The 26,711-nt window shown below is 38.9% G+C and overlaps 1 protein-coding gene across 1 annotated transcript; it reads left to right on the top strand.

Annotated features, from left to right (window-relative positions):
* Window positions 1-1,263: 1,263 nt before the first annotated feature.
* LOC140245378 (cholesterol 24-hydroxylase-like) lies at window positions 1,264-23,948 on the top strand. Its single transcript, XM_072324953.1, has 13 exons — window positions 1,264-1,423; window positions 4,542-4,607; window positions 6,645-6,726; window positions 7,829-7,989; window positions 8,580-8,718; window positions 9,241-9,354; window positions 11,583-11,814; window positions 13,008-13,080; window positions 14,059-14,143; window positions 18,391-18,501; window positions 21,287-21,375; window positions 22,282-22,348; window positions 23,724-23,948. The coding sequence occupies exons 1-13, from the start codon at window positions 1,281-1,283 to the stop codon at window positions 23,859-23,861; spliced, it is 1,500 nt and encodes a 499-aa protein (XP_072181054.1). The 5' UTR covers window positions 1,264-1,280; the 3' UTR covers window positions 23,862-23,948.
* The last annotated feature ends 2,763 nt before the right edge of the window (window positions 23,949-26,711 follow it).

Raw genomic sequence — 26,711 nt, 5'->3', positions numbered from 1 at the left:
TCATGATATTAGTGTTATTAACTCCTCGTAAAGTCTCTAGGAACCTTTTGATTTGTGTGTATGCATACACATGTGTGTGTGTGTGGGTGTGGGGGGGATCATGGAGTGCATGTGTGTATGTGTAGAGTATAATACTTGTCTGTTTCTGTGCCTGTGTGCGCGTGTATGTGTGTGAGGGCGTGTGTTAGCGTGCGTGTGACTATCTAAAACACAAACATAAACATACACACACACACACACACACACATGTATAGATGTATAGGCACTACAGTATATATATATATATATGTAACAAAACAGGAACAAAGTTCATGCTGTATCAACAACGGTTTATTCCTAGACTTTAGTTTTTTATATTGTTATTATTATTATCATTATTATTATTATTATTATTATTATCATTATTATTATTATTATTATAATTATTACTATCATTATTATTATTATTATTATTATTATTATTATTATTACCATTATTATTATTATTATCATTATTATTATTATTAGCATTATTATCATTATTATTATTATTATTATCATTATTATTATTATCATTATTATTATTATTATTATCATTATTATTATTATTATTATTATTATTATTATTATCATTATTATTATTATTATTATCATTATTATTATTATTATTATTATTATTATTATTATTACTACTACTACTACTACTACTACTTCTACTACTACTACTACTACTACTCCGAGTACTACTACTTTGTCATCATTTTATTTGAACAAGGTAAAGAATGTTGGATACATATTGTTATTAATGCATTCATTCAACAACAACAAAACAATAAAAGCCAAATGGTGGGAATAAAACAGCATAATGGTGTCATCATCATCAACATCATCATAAATCATCATCAGGATACGGAAGTAGTAGATTAATTAATTAATTGTGAACTCTTTCTTTATTATATCAAGATACTTTGATCATGGTTTCACTCTGTGAAATGCACCTAAAGTAGGCCCTATAGCTCCTTTTTATGATAATTAATGGTCGATGTATCTGAAGCCGAACTCGACACCAGTTATGCGCCCCTCCCCCCACGCATCGCGCAAGTCTCAATCTCGAGGACCATCCGCCTTGTGCATAATGAACAGCGTACTATGTTGATCCTAACTGCGACCAGCAGCCCCAACGTACAACGTACAGTGGTGGCCCGCCGCAGAACGGCGGGTCTCCGGGGCTATGTTGATCCCAGAATGTTTGTTTATGTTGTGTGTGTTCCCACTTGGCTGGCTTCTGCTTACAAGCAAATATGGCGCCTTTGATCTTTCAAATTATCGGATACGCACTGTGCTTTGTGGTTCTTTCTGCCATCACAGCTTTTATAGCCTACACGCTCTACATTCACCACCAACACGAAAAGTATCGTCATATTCCTGGTCCGAAAAGAGCAAAGTAAGTGCATTGTAGCAACACGCTCCCCTCCCCTCAGTCCCATTCATAGATTTTGGGGTTTCTCAGCGTTGTACCTGTAAAGTGTTACGTCACCACGGTCACACGCAGGCGCAGGCACGCAATTAGCAACACACAATTCACAAGGATCAGGATCAGGACAAGGATCACAATAATCAGTTTTGGCATATGTAGATACTACTGAGACTCTGTGTGACCATGAGCAACTTAATCGATGTTTTATTATCGTGATTCTATTAAATTTCTAGGCATTATCTGGAATGTCACATTCAATTCATAAATTTATAAAATTTAAAGCAAAAGAAAAAACAAAAATCTCCATCATGATCATGTCAGACCATGGCGCTCCGCTCCCCCATCTCCCCAACCAACTGGGATGCTCCTTTTTTTCCAACTGGAACAACCTGGATCCATGAATCTGCCCTACAAACAGGGGCGTTGATCCGGTGTGGGAGGGGGCAGTTCAGGCAAGTGAATTACTAAAAATGATACCACAAATCAGGTACTAACTTAGCCCGACCAGACGCTGTTAATACGCTACGCGAATACAGCGTCTGACCAACGAGCGGGCACCTACAAAGTGGGGAACCACAACACAACTACAAAACTTATGAAAATTTATACGTTCTTTATAAACAATATACACGTTACCAAACGTTACTCACCTTAAGTGCATGCTTGTATTACAGAAGGTTCGTAAGTCCATTGAGAGCCCTCGTGATAAGTCCGTGGAACCAAAAAATGATACTTTCTGGCGGATTCCCTAACACCGTCAGGGTTCATCGTTGCAGAATTCAAAATGGCGCCTTGATCTCTGCGGAAATCTTTTGCGTGCGTGCGATGCGCTGCTTGAGTGTTGGTGTACAGCACGGTCGACAGCGTGACCTTTTGAAAGGGCATTCAGATCATGTGACCTCCCGGATATTGGAAATGGCCTGGCGTGAAAGACGATGTACCGTTCGTGAACCGTTCACACATGCTGCATATAACCATCATTTTAGGTAAGTTATTAAATCTAAATTTCAATATTCATAGCATAGATTAGATATGAAGTCTCATTATCATTTTGTTCGTCAGATGAGTTTGAAGTGACAAAAAAATGATCTAAAGTATCAAAATTCAATCCGATCGCATGCGATCGTTGGACCCTCTTCGTGTTTGGAGCTTCGTTGGTACAGCCCTGTCGCGCTACGTATGTACAGCGGCGACTGGGCTGTGTATAGTTAGTACTAACTATACACAGCCCAGTTGCTGTAAGTAGCAATAGGGCTGTACAGCCATGACCCACAACCAAGAAGAGAGTTCAGCGATCGCATGCAATCGCTTTGAATTTTGATTAGTCATTTTTTTGTCACCTTAAACTCCTCTGATTCTGATGCGAATCTTCAATACCCCCCGGTAATGAGACTTCATATCTATATGCTATCAATATTGAAATGGACTTTTTACAACTTACCGAAAATGTAACTATACACAGCCCAGTCGCCGCTGTACATACGTAGCGCGACAGGGCTGTACCAACGAAGCTCCAAACACGAAGAGGGTCCAACGATCGCATGCGATCGGATTGAATTTTGATACTTTAGATCATTTTTTTGCCACTTCAAACTCATCTGACGAACAAAATGATAATGAGACTTCATATCTATGCTATGAGTATTGAAATTTAGATTTAATAACTTACCTAAATTGATGGTTATATGCAGCATGTGTGGACGGTTCACGAACGGTACATCGTCTTTCACGCCAGGCCGTTTCCAATATTCGGGAGGTCACATGATCTGAATGCCCTTTCAAAAGGTCGCGCTGTCGACCGTGCTGCTACACCAACACTCGAGCAGCGCATCGCACGCACGCAAAAGATTTCCGCAGAGATCAAGGCGCCATTTTGAATTCTGCAACGATGAACCGCGACGGTGTTAGGGAATCCGCCAGAAAGTATTATTCTTTGGTTCCACGGACTTATCACGAGGGCTCTCAATGGACTTACGAACCTTCTGTAATACAAGCATGCACTTAAGGTGAGTAACGTTTGGTAACGTGTACATTGTTTATAAAGAACGTATACATTTTCATAAGTTTTGTAGTTGTGTTGTGGTTCCCCACTTTGAAGGTGCCCGCTCGCTGGTCAGACGCTGTATTCGCGTAGCGTATTAACAGCGTCTGGTCGGGCTACCGAAAATGATGATTATATGCAGCATAAGCAAACAGTACACGTCTTTCACGCCAGGCCATTTTGAATATTGGGAGGTCACATGATCGATCAAGTGACCTCCCACTACTTTAATACAGCGACTAGGCTGTGTATAGTTAACCAGGTACAAGACCCGATCTGAGGCTGTATTTACATGTATTTTTTAAAGTCGATGGTAAAGCCTAGTGCCCTAGTAAAGGAATATGTACCCCCCCCCCCCCCCCCCCACAACAATGTCTGGTAAAGGGGTAGAATCTACTTTGTATGCAACAAAATCTTGGCCTAGAATTGTAAAATGAAAAAAGATGTATTTGACTTTTCAACTGGAGATTTCTTTTCAGAGGTTTCTCTCTCTTTCTCTTTACACTCCTGAGAAATTAAAAAAAAAAAATGTTAATAAATATAATTGTAGTTGTATAACATCCTGGAAATCACAACAACAAAAACAGAAAAAAATTGAGTAAATCCCAAGATCATATTCCTGGTAGCTTGGCAAACTTGTTCTGTATTCTGGAGAAACATAGATAGGCCCCCAGTTCCCCTTTGACTCAATAGTGAAGAAGTGATGACTATACAGAGTAGTACCTGAGATTTCTCTGCTGACCTACAGACTTGGGGGCAGCCAATGAGGAATACAATATTAATGAAGTCAGTCGACAACATAGTCTGGTTACGGTACTTTTTGTTGTTGGTGTTGTTGTTTTTGTTGTTGTCTAATGAAGTTTTCTCTACTTGCACTTGTGATATTTTTTCCCCGTTCCAAAGTATTAGTGTGTGGTACTTTCAAGTTAACTCAATTGTGTTTCAAGTGTTTGTTTGACATCATGATCGAGGAACTCTCATCTCAATTAATGATTCCTTTTCTTTCATCTTCTCACCACTAATTTGGTAATTTTTCTCTTTCAGCTTTTACCTTGGCAACATACCCCAGTTTGCTGAGACAAAATCTTTCAGTAAGCAGATACATGCATGGTAAGTCACAGATAAAAGTGTTTGCGATGAAGTGGGAAGTTTGTATGTGTTGAAAAAGAAAGAGATTATATGTGCGTACAATGAACACAATCAAAGAAGTGAGAAAGTTTTGAATAATTATTTACCAATACATGAAGGGTTCGATAGGCACATCTTTCTCTTATAAAATATAAAATGAACTTTAGGGCCTGTATTTTCAATGTTTTGATTATTCATTGATATTTCTTGGGGCAACGTATGTCAGTGAAAAGCATTGTTGATTGTGCTGGGAGTCCAGAATTTGAATGTGACTTGCATGCTGGTTGCATATCAAAGCCAGTTCACAGTTATAGTACCGGTACTGGTCTGCAATGACCTCCCCAACCACAGACTTTGCAAAACATGGAATAATCTTCAAGAAGAGGAAGTGAAAACAGCCATGTAGGAAGTAGTAATTAACATGCCAGTGCTGCATGAATGGCTTTTGTTAATGTTGCTGATAAGAATGCACATTCACTTTTAAATACCAATCTGCACCTGGTTCATTTGTAACACAGTTGAAGCCCTATCTAGGCTTGAATACCTCAGTTGCAAATCCATTTCAAGAGAAGGTCTGCAATGGCCTTTGTCTGCACATGTTCAGATTGAAACTGTGAATTGGCTTATTGTACAGTGTGTTAAAGAATAGTCTTTGTGCAAATTAGCCATACATTACTGTGCCCTCCCCTCCCCCCCCCCCCCCCCCCCCTTCCAATCTAAAATTTGCACACTAAAAAGATCCACTCTGCACTGGCGTGTGAATGCTTTCATTTGTGACCGTGCATCACAAAACCAACAAAAAATTGCACCCCCTTGATTTTAAATGAAGATTCAGTCAAGGTGAAATGGGTCGACCAAGTCAATTTTGAGTTTTCCACATTTTCTGAAAGAGCTATTCTTCTTCTACCTTATTCTTGAGTTTGGGATCGAATGGGAAAGTGGGTTTTCAGCAATTTTCTACAACCCCTTTTTTTGAATATTAGAGTAGTGTGATCAGGTATGTCTTATAGGCCCCTATTTATTTCTTGAAAAATCCTTTGCACACTCTTCACTTTCAACTCTGATAACTTTTGAAAGCCCAAGCTTCTACTTTGAAAGTTGGCATTAATCATAGACAGAATGTCTTAAAAGAGCATGCTCAAGTTCAGCTTAATCTGATAATCCCTTCATTGTTGTTGCTATGGTGGTATACATCCTGTTTTTTGTGCCATTCATCACACAGGTAGCACCGCTTACAAAAGATTAACCGCTTGAATATTCCCTATACTTCAGAGCCTCTTTTCTCAGTTCACATTTTTCCAGAGTCCTTTCTTTCCAATATTTAGAGAGGTTAGGAGAGTCCATTTGAATTGAGCTATCATTTTAAAGCTTAGTAGAGTCTGTTCTTTTAGAATCTGCCCTTAATTAAAAATTTATGTCTGGCAACTTTTTGTTGGTATTGTAATGCAGGATACTCACATTTTATGTGTGAATATTTACATGAAGTTTATTACCATTGAAAAGACTCAAACTTTGTCAATTCGTAGCGCTGTATTAATGCAGGATGCTTTGTGCAAACCAGACAAGAGGAATCAAAATAATTGATGGGATATGAAGGGAGGGGGATATTGAGAAATTTAAGAAAGACATGTGGATGTTGTTGGGTTTTTTTTTCTCTCTCTCTCTCTGTAATGATTATGAAGAGAAGATTATAACAAACCCAACTCCTGAATGAGAAACCTAGGTTACAAGATATATCTGGCACAATCTAACTACAATGTATATTTGTGTTTTTGTTTGTTTTCAACCAAGATGTTGACTTATCAAAATGAGCTATAAGAATTAAAATCATTTGAAAGCTGGACATAGTGTAAATGCATACATTTGACAAATATGTGCCAATATTATAATGCAATGGATGAAGTATTGTTTGCAATGTGATTTGTTCTGTCATGCCCTTGCTCATGTTTGATCTGTGAACACTTCTTGTTTTACGTGTGATCTGCATGTTGTCTCTCCCTTATCTGCCATTGCTATCAGGCGCCTCGAATTTGGCCCGATATTCACCATGTGTGCCCTGCACAGTGTCGTAGTTGTATGCTGCGATACCGCTGCTATCAAGGTAACACCAGTTTTTAATCTCCCTCCCATTTTCTCGTCTGCATGCCTGTTGTCTTTTTGCTGACTCGTATTTGTTAATTGGCCTTAGAATGTTGTGAATGTCCATGCATGAGACTCTGTTACATGGTTTTACATTGTGTTCAACTTGCGGAGCAGGTTTGTACATGAATAACTTAACAAAAAAAAAAATTATTTAAAAAGAATAAAAAGAGCTGAAGACTCCAAAAATCATTGACTTCACAGACCTACATCTAAGTCTGAGTAGTAGTTTGCTACTTGTCATTAGGTATTTGGTAATACACCCTTCTAAGCAAGGATTTTCTTCTCACTTTTCTTTTTTCTTCCCCTTGATGGGATTCATTTCACCCGAAGGAATAAATGCAAGTGTTGAATTCTGGTTTTCATTTGTTGTTTTGTGAATGAAATAAAAAAAGTGGAGACATGTTCATTTGAATTGTCAAGTGATTGATTTGTTACTAAAGTAATGTGAATATGTTTGCAAATTGGGACCTGCATGACAATTTTCAACCACATTGTTGGAATGAGAAATACAAATTGAAGGTATCATCCCTTCAGCAGAAACGTTTAGTGATTTCCCACTTTTTCTTTGACCCGTATCATAATTATGGTCAAGAGCTCTACAATGCATGCCAAGCTACAAGAGTATCAAATATTGTTCACTTTTTGAAAAAGAACAGAGCTACATCAATTAATGACTCCTGTGGTCAGTGAGAGTTCTGAAAAGGGATAATTATGATTAGTCCCATGCGTGGCAGAAATTGTATGTAGTAGATTCTATCCTAAAAATTACTGACATGAAATTTTATACCATGCACTGCTTTGATAGTACCATTATACCCAATCAGTAAAGTTCAGAATGCTTTTCCTATAATATCACAAGGTCTGTCATACAATTATTAATTTTTCACAGAACTTAAGAAGGTTGGTGGAAACATTCACTCTAGTAATTCAAATTATACTATTATTATGCAGGCATACAGAACTTATTGGTCCTAGTTCACAATATCTATGGACAGTGTAGGATCTTCGAGGAAAAGATCTTGTAATTCTTGGTACACAAATTTTTGATGTTTTCTTGATAGGAACTAATGACGAGGAGCAAGTATCCAAAAGATGAAAAGCAGTACAGACCATTTCATTCCCTTTTCGGGGCCAGGTCCCTTGGTAAAGGCCTAGTCTCAGAGACAGACCACGAGGTCTGGGCAAGGAAAAGGGCACTCTTCAATCCGGCATTCCACCGCAAGTAAGAATGGCATTCTAGATGAACCCTGGCACTCCTGCTAGAGTCAATAGGGGATGCAAAATAGATAGTGATGTTGTACACTGGATGACTTGTGATTGGTGTAGATCTACAGTTGTACTCATTTTTTTTTTCTGTCTTCTTCCTGTCATTCTGGCACTTTCCCATCACAAAAATTGCTTGCCTCGAAGAGATATTAACCCATTGAGGACGGACTGATTTTGCTACAACATGCATTTCCCATAGACACCTTCCCGGGTGTACTCAGGACTCCTCCTCAATGGGTGAAGGATTTTGATATCAAATTGTTTTGTATTCCAGGGCAGTGAAAAGGAGATTAGCTCAAGTTACAGTCAATATGACAGGGAAAAAAAAATATTCACACTGCCAGAATTTGTAATGAAATGTTTCACATTTTTTTATTATTTTCTTTTTCTTGAAGGTTCATTACAGTATAAAGCTCGTGGATTTTAAGAACTTTTGTTTGTGTAGTGAAGGATGACCTTTTTTATGGAGGAATACCATTAGCTACTAAGCTCTAGCATGCCATCAAAGTTTTGTATTTTTTGTCCATATTGCTTGCAATCAAACAGATACCTCATGGGTCTGATGGAGCCTTTTAACACTGCCGCTGATCAGCTGACCAATCACCTGATGCAGTACGCTGATGGAAAGACAGAAGTCACCATGCTGCATGAATTTGGCCGCATCACTCTAGACATCATTGGCAGGGTATGAAGAGAGAAAAGTGCAGAGAAAATAATGTACCACTTTATTTGTTTTAACTCTTTTCATCCTTTCTCATGTTGCTGGTGATTCTTCTTCTACTTCTTCTAGCTTTTATCATTATTATTATTATTGTTATCATTATCATTATTATTATTATTATTATTATTATTATTATTATTATTATTATTATTATTATTATTATTATCATCATTATGATCATCTTTATTATTATCATTATCGTTATTATTATTGGCAGGGTATGAAGAGAGAAAAGTGCAGAGAAAATGATATACCACTTTATTTGTTTTAACTCTTTTCATCCTTTCTCGTGTTGCTGGTGATTCTTCTACTTCTAGCTTTTACTAAATTATTATCATCATCATTATTATTATCAATATTGTTACTGCTGTTGCTACCTCTACAAATGGTACTATTCTCTGTCATCGTAACATGATAGTCATCATCACTATTATGCTGATAGTGAATGTCGTTCTGAAAGTCAAATATTTTGCGTACATTCCACAGGTTGGTTTTGGCATAAAGGAGGACGTGATTACGAACCCAAACCACCAGCTGTGTCATCTTGTTCCTCACCTGGCGATGGGCATGCAGGCAATGTACAGCAATCCTCTCCTGGAAGTAAGGATACATTAAAAATTTACTTTTTTGCTATGCAGAATCTTTCATGCAATCCGGATGGCATGAAACTTACACAAATATAGAAACAAAGAAAAAAAAAAAAGATTGCTTGTTGTATAATTGTGCTTTATCCAGAACTGTGAGAGCTCATATTTTAATCTGATTTCAGACTTTTTGGGTCTTCCCCAAACCCCGCTTTTGCAGTTCAGATGTTTTGCAGTTCAGATGCACTGAAATATCTCACACCCCAGTATGTCATGTTTTAATTCTGTGTGATTAATTAAAGACACATGAAATTCAACTTAACGGCCAAGTGTATAAATTTGCTAATAATTTCACAAAGTTGTCAACTTTTTCAGTAATTTAGAAATCATCTCTTCGTAGTCTGTATTTTCCAGCATATAGAGCAGATTTAGTGTGTCACTGCTGCTATGAGAAGATATTGATTGCTCCTTAACCTATGAGGACGGTTTGATTTTGCTACAACATGCATTTCCCATAGACACTTGCCCGAGCATACTTGGGACTCTTCCTCAATGGGTTAAGCATGAGTATTTCTTATCAGTGTAGATTATATTTTCTTGGTATGACTATTTCCTCTCAGCAGTTTCAGTGCCCCCTATAGCAATTGACCTCAGTGCAAAATGATGACTGGCAGCCATCAGTAGTTATCAGCATTATGACCTCATTTAACCCTATTCTAACTGGGCTATTTGAGACCAAGTTTTTACTGGGGGGGGGGGGGGGGGTCAATTTGACCCCCCCTTTCAGATCTCGGCCACCAATCGCGCAATCGCCGTGAAATTTTGCCTGAAGATAGAGCTGGATGTCTACTACAAGATTACATGGTCATACAATAGAAAAATATTGCCTTTCTATTTTTAATGAATTAATTATGCAAATTTGTGCATGAAATCATATTTTCACCTATAACTCCATTAAAAAGACTGAAGTATTGCTAAATATTTGTGTCAGACTTCCTCAAGACATATCAAACAATTTTCATGTAAAAAAATAGCACAATCAAAATCAATTTCTTTTGTTTTTTATTGTTTTGTTAAGTTCTTATGTATTTTATTGTTTTTTTCGACCTTTTGTTTTCTATTGTTTTTTTGCCAAAATTTGTTGTAGGCACTTTTTCAGGCTTATCTACACTAGAATTGATTAATTTCAATGGTTAAAAGTTGAAATAATCTAATTTATATCAATTTAACCAAAAAACACAATTTGCATTCAATTTGCACACGATATCATTGATTTGAGCTGTTTTCGGGTTGACATGCATATGCACAACATTATGTAACTTCAGAACGGTGTACCTGGACGTCGCAAATTTGGTCTCAAAATATGCAGAAGACTTCAATGAAAAAAGTCGTGAAACAACGCGGCAAAATCTTTGCGCGTTGCGGAATCATGGCGCGAAACGTCGAGGGGGGGTCAATTTGACCCCCCCCCAGTTAGAATAGGGTTAACCTTGATAATGCCTGATCAGTGATCAAACTACACTTACTTTCAGGAGCTTACATAATGTGGAGCTATTTTGCCCCCTGCTGAGTTGCAAAGTGAATGCCCCAATGTACAGCATGCTCATTGGTTCTCCTCATATAAAACACTAGTATTTCTTTCCAAGATCCATGCATTCCTCAGTGTAAGTAAAATGTCTTGAAATGTATGATTTAAAAAAAAAATCTCAGGGGAGATTTAACTCTTTTCACACAATGTAATAATGTTCTAACAGCCTTTACTTTGACTCACACCTACAGTCCATACTTAAAGGGATCGTACAGTTTTGGTTGAGACCTAATTTCAGGTTTCTAACATTTTTTGGTTCACGAGATGATGAGAAACCTCTTATAAAATATGAAAAAGCATGTAATTTTATGAGGAATTAAACGTTTATTTGATGAAAATTGGTTTTGAAATGGCTGAGATATCCAAAAAAGAGCGATTCTAATAAGTGTGGGACCCACACTTTATTACGATCGCTTTGTTTTACTTTGTTTTTGGATGTTTCAGTCATTCCAAACCTGATTTTCATCAAATAAACTTTGAATTCCTCTTAAAATGGTATGCTCTGTACTATATCGTAAGTTTTTCTTGGTATCTCGCAAAAAGTTAAAAGCCCTATTCTCATCTCCACCAATAATGTACCATCCCTTTAATACTAAGATGTTGTTTCCATGGCAACATGAAATAACCGCCTATATTATACATAACCTTTTACCAAGCTGAGCCCGCTGCCAAGTCACCTCCGGTACAAGCGCGAGATGCGCGAGACTGCCCACCGGATGCGGGCCCTCGGCCGGGAGTGTATCGAGGCGCGGATGAGAGCCATCGAGGCGGGGGAGGAGGTGCCTAGCGACATCCTCACTTACATCCTGGATGCATCCAACAACCTCCAAGAGGCGTCCTTTGGGATGGAGGATATGATCGACGAATTCTGCACCTTCTTTGCTGCAGGTGCTGGGAAGCATTCAAACTGAAATGATTCATCTGGTTGAACATTCATTTTGTCACAATCAGTGGAAGTTACCTTTGCTTGCTAAGACTTTCGCCCAGCTTCTTCAGATCGAACGCTGTGAGAGAGACTTTGCACTAGCCGATGTAGCTGGCGCACGCCGATCTGAGAGAATGGGATCGTATATTGAGGAAAGTGAGTATTGCCCCAGGTCTCGGGTGAAGATCTTCCCTTGTTGTTTGCGAATGTGAATGGCTTCCCTTTCCCAGCGTGAGGTTTCCTCAGAGTCTCTGGCTAGGGTGGAGCACTTCTTCTTCCTCATGCACAAGTCGGCCATCAGCGATCATGTGGCCAGTGAAAATCACCACACCAACTGGGAGAAGCGTTCCATCCTAGCCAGAGACTGGGAAAACCTCACGCTGGATAAGGGAAGCAATTCACATTCGCAAACAACAAGGGAAAATCTTCAACCGAGATCTGGGGCAATACTCACTTTCCTCAATGTACGATAGCATTCTCTCAGATCGGTGTGGGCCAGCTGTGTCGGCTAGTGGGAAGTCTCTCTCACAGCTCTCGATCTGAAGAAGCCTGCAAATCCAGCAGGTGAAAGTCTTATCAAGCAAAGGTAATTTCCACTGATTGTGACAAAATGAACACTTAACCAGTTGATTTTCCACTCAGATGAATCTTTTCAGTGAAATGATTCATGTTTTACAGACTGATTATTGTTTCATACACCTCCAAAGTCCTCTCTCATGAAGTGTTCAACTTATTTATCTTTTATGATGATATATTAGTGGCTGAATGGAACAGATGTACATATGGTCTTGGTGGTATTTGTCTGAATTCAAGAAAGGGACATGTCTTTGAAGTACTGAAATAGACTATTGTCTAGTCATTGCAGTTGATAGTATGTGTAAGAAAATATTTAAGAAAATGAAGTTTTACAGAAGGATGAGAGAAAACGAACTCCTGTAAACGTATATGACATGCTCTTCCTGTAATCAATCTCAAATACAAAATTTACAGCATCAAACTACAGTAGTGCTGCTTCCGTGACTTGATGGCTTAAAGGCTGCTTCTTGAGACAGGCATAGAGCGTTGGTAGAGTCCACACTCGACAGAACGCATAAACCCTGTCGTAGTACTTACTGAATGGATTCATTTGACGGTCCAATCATTCTTGTGTTTGCAGGACAAGAGACCACTGCCAATCTCCTGTCATTCTGTCTTCTCCACCTTGGCCACAATCCAGATGTCCTGTCAAGGTCAGTTTTGACCCACAGACGCTCAACTGAGAACTGGGCACTGTTTCATAAAGCTGTTCGTAAAGTTACGAATGACTTAGGGACGACTGGTGATCAATTCTGATGTGCTATACTAATCAGAATTTCAATAATTCAGCGCAAGAACTGATCACCAGTCGTTCGTAGGTCATTTGTAACTTTACGAACAGCTTTATGAAACACCCCCCTGTACTGTACATAGGAATGTGTTATCACACTGAGTAGCTGTAGCACCTATGGTGTTAATACTTAACTCACAAAATCATGATATGAATCCACTTTTGTATGCTAGCAGTCAACATAATGTCTATTGAACTTTGTTACATTGAACTTTGATAGATAGCTGCCTAATGCTAGGGCTTATGATTAATGTTCAAGATTTTTTTCTTTTCTTTGTTGTTTTTTTTTTCTTTTTTTTTTGGGGGGGGGGGGGTTATGTATAAGTATCCTGTTGGGATATCTATAAGCATTCTTCACTGTCTCTTCATCTCTTCATCTTTTACTCTTCTTATTTTCTCTTCTTTTTTGCACGTGTGAGGTGGTAATGTGTGAGTTTTCGTTAATGGATCAATCCATGACATTTGTGTTCAACCTCAGCCTGTGTATATGAGGGAGGAGGGTGGTGTTCATTTTCTTCTCTTTTTTTTATGGACTTTCTGCTTTTAATCTTTTTTTTTTTTTTAATTGCTGTGAATGGCATATTGTTTTCTGAAATTCAGTTGTTTATTTATTTCCAATGTTGCTGTTTATATCTTTCTGGACCCCTCCCCTCGATATAACAACAGCGTCTTGTGTAAGCATGGGTGAACAGGGCAAGAGGACAATAGTCTAATTATTACTGTTTGATTATCGTTTGTGTATTCTTATGCCCATTTTGTAAAGAAAATAGCTACAAATACTTATGCAAATCCTGTTGAGATAAATATCAGCATTCTTCACTATTTCTCCGTTTCTCTTCAGACTTAAGAAGGAGATTGACTCTGTTGTTGGGGGCAAGGACTTCATTGACTTCAGTGATGTTGGCAAGCTGCAGTATTTAACTCTCGTAAGTAGGCCCTAGAAAATGCACTTGTGTTGATACTGGCATCGTTGCCAGACCACACCTACCAACAGACAGTTTACGATCATACACAGACACCCTCTCCCTGTCTTGAGGTAAAAATGTGTTCCATTCTCATTCTAAATCTGTTCAGGAACTGTGCAAAACTTTACACTTCAAAAAAAAAAAATTAAAAGCAAAAATGAAAACAAAAACAAATATTTGCCAATTTATTCCCCTTGTCATACAGCACTATAATGATAATGATAATGAATAACATTTATATAGCGCTTAATACTGATGTTTCTAAGCGCATCAAATCGGGGAAAAATAATAATATATATAACGTAAAAACAAAATACAGCATTATGTACATATTATGATAACGACAGCAACAACAACAGCAAGATTAAGGTTGTGTAAACAGATGAGTTTTCAACAATGACTTAAACCTATCAACATTTTCAGCGTTACGAATATAAAAAGGGAGTTCATTCCAAAGAAGTGGGGAAATAACTGAAAAGGCCCTATCACCATAACGTGTACAGGTGCGGGGACCACGTGATAATTGGAGAGCGGAGGAAGAACGAAGAGAACGGGTTGAAGTGGAGGAGCGGAAGGAAATTAGATCTTTAAGATAAGATGGGGCAAGATTATTACATATCTTGTAAACAATAAGGAGGATTTTAAAAGTGATACGTTGATGGATGGGGAGCCAGTTGAGGGATTGGAGAACTGGAGTAATGTGGTCAGATCTTTTTGTAAGGGTCACAAGCCTAGCAGCTGTATTTTGAATTCTTTGAAGTGGTGCAGTACTTGAAGCAGGGAGACCAACAAGAAGGGAATTGCAGTAGTCAAGATGAGAGGAAACAAATGCGTGAATGAGACGTTCTGTGGAAGACTGATCCAATAATTTACGTATTTTACCAATTTTACAAATACCCCAAGCAGCAGAACGACATGAATTCTTAATATGTTGTTGAAAGTTCAGATGCTTATCTACAATAACTCCGAGATCTCTGACGGACTGAGAGATGGGGATAGTACTATCTTCAAAGGAAAATTCTGTTAGAGAGCTACCCCGCCTGAACTGAGAATGAACATACAAAAATTCCGATTTAACACAATTCAATTTCAAATAATTATCGTGAGACCATTGCTTGATATCATCAACGCATCTACTAAGTTTGTAGAGTGCTTTGACTTGGGTATTTGGTTGTATGATTATGTAGATTTGAGTATCGTCGGCATACATAACATGTAAAATATCGTTATGAGAGTTGATTACTGAAGACAGAGGGGCTGTGTATAGAAGAAATAGTAAAGGACCAACCACAGACCCCTGGGGGACACCATGTCTAAGAGGGAACGACTGAGAAAATGCACCGTTCACAGTAACCATCTGGTGGCGATCGTGTAAGTAAGATGCAATCCATCTCAAGACTGTTCCCGTTAGACCAAAATTAGTCTCCAATCTGTTAAGGAGAATTTCATGATTGATAGTATCAAACGCAGCAGAATAATCTAAAAGCAGAAGAGCAACTTCATGGCCTTTGTCTACTGCTAAGAGGAGGTCATTGAGTACCTTCAATAAGGCGGTTTCGGTGGAGTGGAAGTGTCTGTAGGCAGACTGATTACTAGGAAACAACTGGTGTTCATCAAGATGATCTCTGAGTTGGCGAGCAACCACTTTCTCAAGAACTTTACCAAGAAAAGACAGATTAGCAATAGGGCGAAAATTATTCAAATCATTACGGTCTAAACTGGGTTTCTTTAGAAAGGGCAATATGAGCGACCTTTTGAAGTGCTTAGGAACTACGCCTGATGACAACGAGAGATTCAGAATGTGAGTTATTGCAGGAAGAAATTCATCTAGACACTCTTTTAGTAGCCATGTGGGGAGAGGATCAAGAGAACAAGACTTGGACGGAAGAGAATTGATGAGACGTTTCATTTGTGACTCAGTGACTAAACCAAACTCAGAAAATACACACTCAGTGTTTAAATTTATGCGAGGGGAATTAGAGAGAGAGATTTCAGGAGACACCGGGAATGAAGATGCAATGGTACTAATCTTGTTGTCGAAAAACTCAGCAAACTGATTGGCAAGTGCAGGATTTGAAGTATGGTCAGGAAGAGAAGAATCTGGATGTGCAATTGTGAGTCTTTTGATGATGTTGAAAAGTTGTTTGGTGTCTGCAGCAGCAATCTCCTCTCTTAGGTGCCTTGACTTGGCGTCAGCAAGGTGGCTGTAGTAGGACTCACACTCTTGCCGATACAGCTCTCTGTCAATGCAAAGACCAGACTTGATCATGCGGCGCTCTGCACGGCGTCTACGCTTCTTAGCCTCCTTCACTTCTGTCGTGTACCAGGGATTATTTGGCCGCACTGTTACAGATCTAGTCTTGAGCGGAGCGTACTTATCAAGAAGTCTTGTTACATGAGAGTTAAGCAGCAGGACAGCCTCGGAGGGACACGCTGGCTCTCTGATCTGGAAAAGTGATGCAGCAATGTCATTTTTAAAGGAGCAGAGGTCCATAGACCGTAGATTTCTGGAGGTAGTCTGCTTCATGGGGTTCACTGGGCCTTTGAGGTTGAGAGTGGTGATGATGGCGGAGTGGTCAGAGGGCAGAAATGTGACAAGATTAACATTCGATACAATGTTGTCAACTTTTCTGCTTAGAACTAGGTCTAATGTGTGTCCAGCTTTATGAGTTGCCTCTTTAACATGCTGTTGAAATCCTAGAGAGTTGATGGTGCTTAGAAAAGATACAGCCAAATTATCCGAGCAATCGTCAACATGTATGTTGTAATCCCCAAGCAGAATGGAACGATAGTCATCGATTGCCACTGATTCCAGAAGTGTAGGGAATTCTGACAGAAATAAGTTATTGGTTAAATTGTTCTTAGCAGAAGGAGGTGGTCTGTAGATGCCATATACTCTCAGAGCGGATGAATGAGAAAGGTTGATTGTGACATCAAGGAGTTCAAATGATGAGAACGTGAAAGTGTCATTTATGGAAATACGTGCAGATGAACGGACAAGTAAGCAGATGCCGCCACCTCTGGAATTCATTCGAGGGCGGTGTACAAAATCAAAGTTTGGAAGAGAGACCTTCAGATCCGCTATTATCAGATTGTCTCTTTGTGTACCAGTTAACCAAGTCTCAGTTATAACGAGAATATCGAGTTTGGCATTAACTACTAAATCACATATGTACGCAGACTTGTTGCTCAGGGAGCGAGCATTCCAAACACCAATACGAGTTACAGAGGATTTGTCACTTACTGTAGTTCTTGTCTGACGATCTGTTGAAACACGAGATGAAATATGTGGTTTGTGAGCTCTGCGACCACGATGCGTACGACGACGTCGTCTGATGCCGAGCTCACAGACCCTTTGCCAGACATCTTGGTGAAGAAATTGGTCGGTACCTATGTTAAAATCATTTAGTGCGCGAACATCATATCTTACACGATGGGGTGGATCAGAGTCATGATGCACACGTAGGCTTACATTGTCACGTTGGTGATGGTCTAGCTGAGTCGGGCCAGGATTCAGCTGTATGTCCCCACACAACAAGATAGAAAGCTGGAAACATGCATGGTGGTTACTGTAGTATGCAATTGGATGACCATGGTACTTCCACGAGTCATGTTTGGTGGTATTCACACACTTGAAGAGGTCCAGAGGCTGAATGAACTGATCCTCTGCGGATGAAATGAATGGTGACAGAACTACACAAGAGATGAAAAGCCACCTGCAAAACCCCTCCATTGATGATAGCTCAAGTACAAGAGTCAGTACACACTGAATACAAGAGTCTGTCTACTATACCACTGTACGCTCTCCATTATGCTTGTTACTGATGTATTTATTGGCTCTTAGCATTTGTTATATCTGTTTTCACTCTGTTTAACTTTGTCATCACCAAATTATCCCACTTTTGAATTGTGGTAGTCATTCAAACAGTGTTGGTGCAGATAATGAAAATATGTGCACAGTGCTGTTTACCCCATTGTGATTTCCATAACAGTGGCAGAATCATAAAAGTGTACACCCATCTTTTAAAGTGAAAAGAATAAATGAATATATCATTGCAAGTTGAAATGAAGAAAAACAAATTGTATAGGGATTCAAGTCTATAGTAAAATGATGCACCAAAGGTGACCCTGTAATGTCTATTTCTTTCTTTGTTAACTAGTGACCACACTCACTAACTCCCCTCCCCCCACCCCCCCCCCCCCAACAGGTCTTAAAGGAGTCCTTGAGGCTAAACGGTCCTATTGGAGGGTCCAACAGGAGAGTTCTGGAAGACACTGAACTGTGTGGCTATACAGTCCCCAAAGGATCCACTGTGGTGGTATGTTTGTGTATCCCATGACAGTTTTGTTGGATATACAAGGAAGAAAAAGAGAAATTAATATGTGTAGAAACATTGAAAGAAAGAAATGCTGTGTTTAGCATGACATTGCATTGTAAATTCAGTGCTGTGATATGAACTTTACATTAGCTGCTTTTCCAGTTCTGTAAAAGCCGTGTTCTAAAGTTGAGCTGAAGAATACCAGGTCCTTTATGTAATATTTCTGTGCATTATATCAGATAAAGCCATCTCTCCCTTTTTTTCCCCTATTGATTGGTTTTGATGGGTGATCTCATATTAAGTTTAATTTGTGTTTCATATATCGTGAGTGTGCTAGTTGAACCTTGCAAAGTCATGTTTAATTGTCCCTTAGCTAAAATTTGTCAAGTTTTGTTTTGTTTTGTTTTGTTTTGTTTTTTTTAAATTGGCATTCATTTAATTCCCCAAGGTGTACCTTGCAATAATTTCAAACTGCCCAAAATAGTGTAACAGTGCTCAGTCCAACAGGGAGATCAAAGCAGAATAAGTACAATGCAATCCCGTTATAACAAAATTCTGGTTACAACGAAGTGACTATTCAGGCCGCAACATAATCCGCTCTATGTATTTGTGACCCGCTACAACAAAAGGATCCAAAAGTGGAGGGAGGACAATTTTCTGAAAATGACAGGACATTATTCCCTTACTCTTCCACTTTAATTGTCCCCGCCGAACGAGTTCGAGCAGGGGACTATGAAACGGGCTCCGTACGTGTGTGTGTCCGTGTGTCCGTCCGTGCGTCCGTGCGTCCGTGCGTCCGTGCGTCCGTGCGTCCGTGTGTCCGTCCGTGCGTCCGTGTGTGATCAAAATGTTCAAAATGCTACTCCTTCGCCATTTCTAACCCGATTTTGATTCTGTTTGCTTTATATGATAGCACTACATGGGAACTTTGAAACTTCTATACAGAATTTCATTTGTGACCTTTGACCTTGACCTTTGACCTATATTGTACATTTTGCTTCAAAATGCTACTTCTTCGCCATTTCTAACCCGATTTTGATTCCGTTTGCTTTATATGATGGCACTAGGTGAGGGCTTCAAAACTTCTACACAGAATTTTGACCTTTGACTTCTTTGACCTTTGACCTTGATTTTTGACCTATATTGTACATTACCTACAAAATGCTACTCCTTCGCCATTTCTAACCCGATTTCAATTCCGTTTGCTTTATGTGATGGCACTAGGTGAGGGCTTCAAAACTTTTACACGGAATTTTGACCTTTGACTTCTTTGACCTTTGACCTTAATTTTTGACCTATATTGTACATTTTGCTACAAAATGCTACTCCTTCGCCATTTGTAACCCGATTTCAATTCCGTTTGCTTTAAGTGATGGCACTAGGTGAGGGCTTCAAAACTTCTTCGCAGAATTTTGACCTTTGACTTCTTTGACCTTTGACCTTGATTTTTGACCTATATTGTACATTGGCTACAAAATGCTACTCCTTCGCCATTTCTAACCCGATTTCGATTCCGTTTGCTTTATGTGATGGCACTAGGTGAGGGCTTCAAAACTTCTACACGGAATTTTGACCTTTGACTTCTTTGACCTTTGACCTTGATTTTTGACCTATATTGTACATTTTGCTACAAAATTCTACTCCTTCGCCATTTGTAACCCGATTTCAATTCCGTTTGCTTTAAGTGATGGCACTAGGTGAGGGCTTCAAAACTTCTACGCAGAATTTTGACCTTTGACTTCTTTGACCTTTGACCTTGATTTTTGACCTATATTGTACATTGGCTACAAAATGCTACTCCTTCGCCATTTCTAACCCGATTTCGATTCTGTTTGCTTTATGTGATGGCACTAGGTGAGGGCTTCAAAACTTCTACATAGAATTTTGACCTTTGACTTCTTTGACCTTTGACCTTGATCTTTTTACCTATATTGTACATTTTGCTACTAAATGCTACTTCCGGCGGGGACTTATATTACGCACCGCGTAATTTCTACTTTTCCTTGTTTCATATATAACACTACTCATAAAAGTACTCGGTTGCGGATATATTGATGATTTCATTAGCGCATGTCAAGTGGTTGAGGAAATCAGAAAGTTGAAAGTTTTGAAAGTTTTCCTTCCAACGCTAACATGATCAAGGGGAGGCGAGACAGTTTTCACCGCTTGATAATAGAAGGTATGCCCCTAGCGACCTCCGCGATGTTCATTCAAGCTTAGCGCCAGCGATCTACGCATGACCAATCAGTAATCAGGATGCCACGCACTGACCAATAAGATCACTCCCTCGTTGCTAGGGGCGGAGTCTAGTTGCGGCGCTAAATCCAAATCTTCGGACACGTTTCTGTTACGTTGAAAGTCGGAAAGTCATGGCCCAGAAAAATGCTAATTTCTTGCCTTTCGTTTGATCATTTAGCTTCAAAATTTCGGCAGATGATAGACAAAACATTAGACTACAAAATTATGCCAAAAACAGAAATCCGATTGTTTTGACCAATTTTGATGATGTGACTTCAAACTCTATTTTCTCGACTCAGCCGTCAGCGACTTTAGGATCCTTTTGGTGTAGCAGGTCACATTTCTATTGTTTAATTGTTCTCTTATAATGAAAGAAAACTGCTGGTCCCGAGGACTTTGTTATAGTGGGAGTTCACTGTATTAGGGAGATTATGTCATTTTTGTTTATTACACTTAACTTCAGACATCTATGAAAAGTGGTGAATGCAGCACAGTAAGAGTTAACCAAATTATCTTCTTCTTTTTTTTTTGCGTCTATGTATATCAGCTGCCGATGTTCACTATGGGCCGTCATGAGGACCACTTCAAAAACCCTCTGACCTTTGACCCAGAACGCTTTACCAGAGATGATGACAAGTAAGAATGAACAATCAATATTCTTTTCATCAGCTTTCCTTATCTTACAAGATATTGGTCTAAATTTCCTAACCCTAATCCCACTTGTAATTTATGTATTTTATATTAATTAATTTATGCTAATTTATGCAAAAATAAATTTTTTGACTATAAATAAAAAAAGTAAAGCTCCAAGACTTCTAATTTTTGGAGAACATATTCTTTTCAATATCCTCAACAATAATATTGAAGCAAAAATTTGGGTTCATAATTATTTCTTATGTATTTTATTGTTTATTGAATTTCTTAAGTATTTCTTTGTTTTTTACTTTTTGTTTTTGATGTCTTTTTCGTGAAAATTTTGTCACAGAAACTTTTTCAAGCATAATCAGGCTATAATGAATCATTATCAGCCATTGAAAGTAAAAATATTTATTTTTGTATGAATTAATTGCAAAAACACAATTTGCATTGGATTTGAACTCCAAATCATGTTTTTGAGCAATTTTTGGGTCGACGAATTTTTTTCAAAGATGCGTGGCTTCAAAACGGTATGCCCAGGAGTGACAAATTTGGTCTCAAAAGTTGCGCAATACTTGAAAAAAAAAACGTCATAAAATGTCGCGGGAAGAGCATAACATGTTGCGGAATAATCACGCAAAACGTCGAGGGCGGGGGGGGGGGGGGGGCCCTATACTGCCTTCAGCCAGTGTGAGAGTTTTACAGTCAGAGATATGAAACTGGAGTTGTTTCCGGAAAAAAAAAGAAATGATAATTTTCTTTGTATAATGGTATCAGCATTCGATATAGATAAGTGTTCAGGTGTTAGAATGTACCTGGTACTGGATATATTTCCTCGTTCAGAAGAGTATGGAAGCATGAATTATGACTCACTGATTTTGGATTCAATTTGTGGTTTTATTTTAGGCCTCTCTTTGCCTACTTCCCTTTCTCAATTGGACCAAGATCATGTATCGGCCAGGCCTTTGCTATGGTGAGTTTCCCCCTTCTTTGAGTTGATATTATTTAACATTTTTTGCTATGAAATTGTTTTCATGAATATGTTTTCCCGTGGGGAAACATCCCAGAATGTTCTATCCATGGAAGGACATTGAAGGTCTTGTTTACCTTAGGGAGCAATAATCAAAAAGAATGTTTGAGTTATTACATTTGATACATATGTGTAGGTCAGTTGTATTACAAGACATTACATTACATAAACATTTCACAATAAAGTCTAAGATATAACGAGATATCACTATTTTCTTCAATAAGCCATAATTGTACAATGTAGGTTTATTATAGAAACGTTTATATATTTAAGAATACATGTACTTAACATTATACTGATTCACAATTTACATTGATTGTTTCTATCCCTAACCCATATTTCAGAACTATTTTAAAGTACTAAAGCTGGATTTTCGTTTCATCTGCAAGTTGCAAATAATGCCTTATAAAATATTATCAACCAACACACAATCACTGACTGCTGTGACTGGTATATGGCAAGTAAGTCCAGATGAAAATATGTTCTTTATCTTCTTTCATTGTTCCTTCCACCATTCCTGTTCTTCTTTAAACCCTATGTCCATATCACTCTTTACCCCCTTCACTCCTCTGTAGCCCCCTTTCTTTCCTGTCCCTCTTTAACCTCCCCCTCATTCCCCAACTTCCTCACCCAACCTCTTCCCTTTCCCTGTCCCTCCTTAACCCCCAATCCTTGTTCCTTCTTTGGCATACCAACCTCCTTCCCTTTTTCTGATTCTCTTTATCCCCTTCTCCATCTCTGTTCCTCCTTGCTGCATCTTCCTCCATAATCTCACCCCTGTCCCATCCCTCCTTACCCACCTCCTTCCCTTTCCTTGTCACTCTTTACCCCCTCCCCCATCTGTGTCCCTTCTTACCCACTATTTCCCTCCTTTTGATCCCTCTGCCTCTATCCCTCTTTGTCCCCTATCTTCTTCCTTAACCCCTCCTCCATTCATATTCCTCCGTACCAACCACCTTCCCTATCCTTACCCCTTTACCCCTTACCCATCTCTGTCCCTTCTTACCCCTATCTTCCTCTTTAACACCACCCCATCACTCTTTGCCCCATCTTCTCCCTTAACTCCCCCCCCCCCATCCCTATTCCTCCTTACCAACCCCATTTTTTCCTGTCCCTCTCTACCCTTCCCATCTTGTTCCCCCTTAACCCCATCCCATTCATGCCCCTCTTTTACTATCAACTCCCCTTCCCCAACCTCCCAACCATTCTAAATTTGGAGGAAAGAATCTGCTCTTTCTTTCCTCCTTTGGAGCCAAATCATCCCTGTTTTTCAGTCAGAAAGGTTGAGAGGTCTGCATTTATTCCTTATCCTCCTCAGATCGAGATGAAGGTGATCATTGCAAAGCTCCTCAGCAGGTATGACTTCTGCCTTGTTCCAGGCCAGGACCTTGACTTCCAGGAAGAGCTCACCATGAAGCCAAAAGACGGATGCAAGACCTTCATCTCTCTGCGCTGAGGGCACCCTGCTCTTTAGAGGGAAATTCTATTCATCCAATCATCATCCTTTGATACCGCTTCACTTGACAGCCTTTAGCTTTTGTGCAGTGACAATTACGATGACACAGTCCCATGTTTCAATCGTATTCCAAATGCCTACCAAGATGTATACAGCGTGTACCTCTGTTTATTAATCTTGAACTGTGAATAACATTCAGTGTTCTGCCTTATCGCTTTTAGTCAACTGTTTTCCCCAAGTCAGTCAAACCATTCATTTATGTACAATCTGTGAGAGATTGCATTCTTATGTGAAATGTACCGTTATCTCTTGACAATCAGAGTGCTATAGTTTGGACTTATTTTTACCAAAGTGTTTAGTTTTCCACAAAAGTCATATTCCTCATTGCATCTCATATAGTACACCTTAGATAGTAAAGATTTATGAACATTTATACCAAAGACACTAGGCATACTCAGGAGGTGAAGGTTTAATTTGTAAATGCATCTTCCCCCTCCTAAAAATAGAGGAAATGATGTGACCTAAATACGTACTTATGAAGGACATATCGTCGGTTGAGAATGATAAGGCCGTTAAGTTGCCACTAAACCCATAGTGTTCGAGACAACTTAACGCCCTTCTCATTCTCAACAGACGATATCTCTAGATACTGAAATCATGCTCTACTCCCTTTATGAACAATATTTCTAGCTTGAAATACGAAAGAATGTTCAAATTATAAATATTTATGCAGACTGTGCCTTGCCTCAAAGTTTTGTCCAATTCATTTTAGTCAAATTGAGCAGGGCAAGATGTGGTTGCAAGGCCAGCAGTACATGAATAACCATGAGTAATGTGTGTGTGTGTGTGTGTGTGTGTGTGTGTGTGTGTGTGTGTGTGTGTGTGTGTGTGTGTGTGTGATTGAATGGATGCAGGTGCTATCTATTCAATATTAATTAGACCCGCATAATACAGATACATTAAGAATCAGGACTACAAGCAATTTTAATAGAAATGTGGTGAAGGGATTGTAATGTGCCAACAGAGAGCATCATGCAATTAGATGAAATATCTGTAATGATTTGAATTTATTCTTCTTTCGTGTGAAGTACTTGATCAGAAGGAACAAATCTGGAGATGGTAATCTGGTAAAGTTATTAACAAGAGGTGTTCTTTGTCCAGCTTCAGGAACTTCTTATGAAACATGCTATTAAAACAAGATCATGCCACAGGAAAGAAGTTCATTCTGTATTTTTCCAGCAAGGAATGCAAACATGCAAACATATTCTAGGGATTTTGACCGATATCATGCTCTACACTACAGCTCAGCTTCATTGTGCTAAACTGCTGTTTCAGAGGCTAAGATTGAACTGTATCAAGCGTCTTTTTACCACAAACAATATGGATCCAAACTGATAAATTCTTGTGTCGATTCATGAATCCAAGTATTGTATGTATGCCCATGATTTTTTTTAATCGTAGCTATGACAGTAATGGTGGAAATTTTCACAATGTGGAAGTTTTCACACATTTTGTACCACCAGGAAACCAGTGCAAAAATGAAGACACGTGGATATTCTTGCAAGTTACATATTCCACTAATGGGTGTCTTGAATCCAAGGAGTTATAAACACATGAAATTCATCTTACCCAGCCAAGCACAAAAAATCACTTTTGCAAAAATATCCACTTTTACGCCCGCTTTTGCAGTACTCAAACACTGAATAATCAGTGCTTATTTATGTCAATTAAAGGCAGTTCATCAATCAGTTGCAGTAAGCCATCTACCCTTTGTTTCTGCCACTGTGCTGACTGCAACCGGCAAGATTCAAGGGGCTGCTGTACTAGCAATTACAGTGTATAATGTGGTGGCCCCTTCTATTGTCCAGAATGCTGTGACTCCAGAAGGGTCATATTTACTTGCATTTCTACTGTTTGAATTGTACAAAGAACATTTTGTCCCTTCCTATTTGCGCAACCACACTCACTGTTGATCACTGACTTCCCCAAACCAGTCATTACAGTCTAACTTAACTTGTCGAGGACGGCTGATTTTGCTGCAACACGCACATCCCATAGACACCTGGCGGAATATACTCCAGACAAGTCTTCAACAGGTTAATGTAGGAGCTGCAACGAGGATTCATTCATTCATTTTTCCATTTCCAACAGAAACATATGGTTTCTTTTTTCAGAAATTTAGTGCATAAGTTACGCTACAGTGTACAATTAACAAAATTTACATGTTCATAAAATATTTTGGAGTGTACAGAAATACTGGAAGTGCTGGCACGAGTATTAGACTGGTGTGAGTAAAACACAAGCCACATACATCTGTAATTCATCTCATTTATTTTGTAGCTTTTAACCTTTTAGCTCAGAGCGATTGTTTTCCTCATAGAATTGATGCAGCACACACCCATCTACTTTCATAATGGTTAAGTCATTTATGTCTTTACACAAATGACTTTGTCCAATGTAAAGTTTACATTTCCCCTTTTTACATATATATTTGAAAGTATGTTTGTATTAACAGGCATACATGAATGTAATTGCAATAATTACATTGACTGGAGCAGAGCTACCAAGTCTCACGCATTCTGCGTGAGACTCAAGCATTTAGGGGCCATCTCACGATCTCACGCATGACACCCATTTTTCACACGCATCGGGCGAAGTCTGCAACTTGGGCCTATTGTAATGAGCATAGCTCAAAAGATTTAAGTGATAGTTGCAATTGAAGGTATATTTCCCTTTTGTCTTTCAAAATAAGTAAAAAATAGTCACCTGATCGCACCATTAAGAGCTCAAAATTGAAAAAGCTCCCTACCGTGGGAGGCCACGGGGGGAAAAAACCCCTCCCACACCCTT

Source organism: Diadema setosum, chromosome 22 (genome assembly GCF_964275005.1).
Source record: "Diadema setosum chromosome 22, eeDiaSeto1, whole genome shotgun sequence".
Taxonomy (NCBI): domain Eukaryota; kingdom Metazoa; phylum Echinodermata; class Echinoidea; order Diadematoida; family Diadematidae; genus Diadema; species Diadema setosum.
This window is presented reverse-complemented; position numbering and strand designations above follow the sequence as displayed.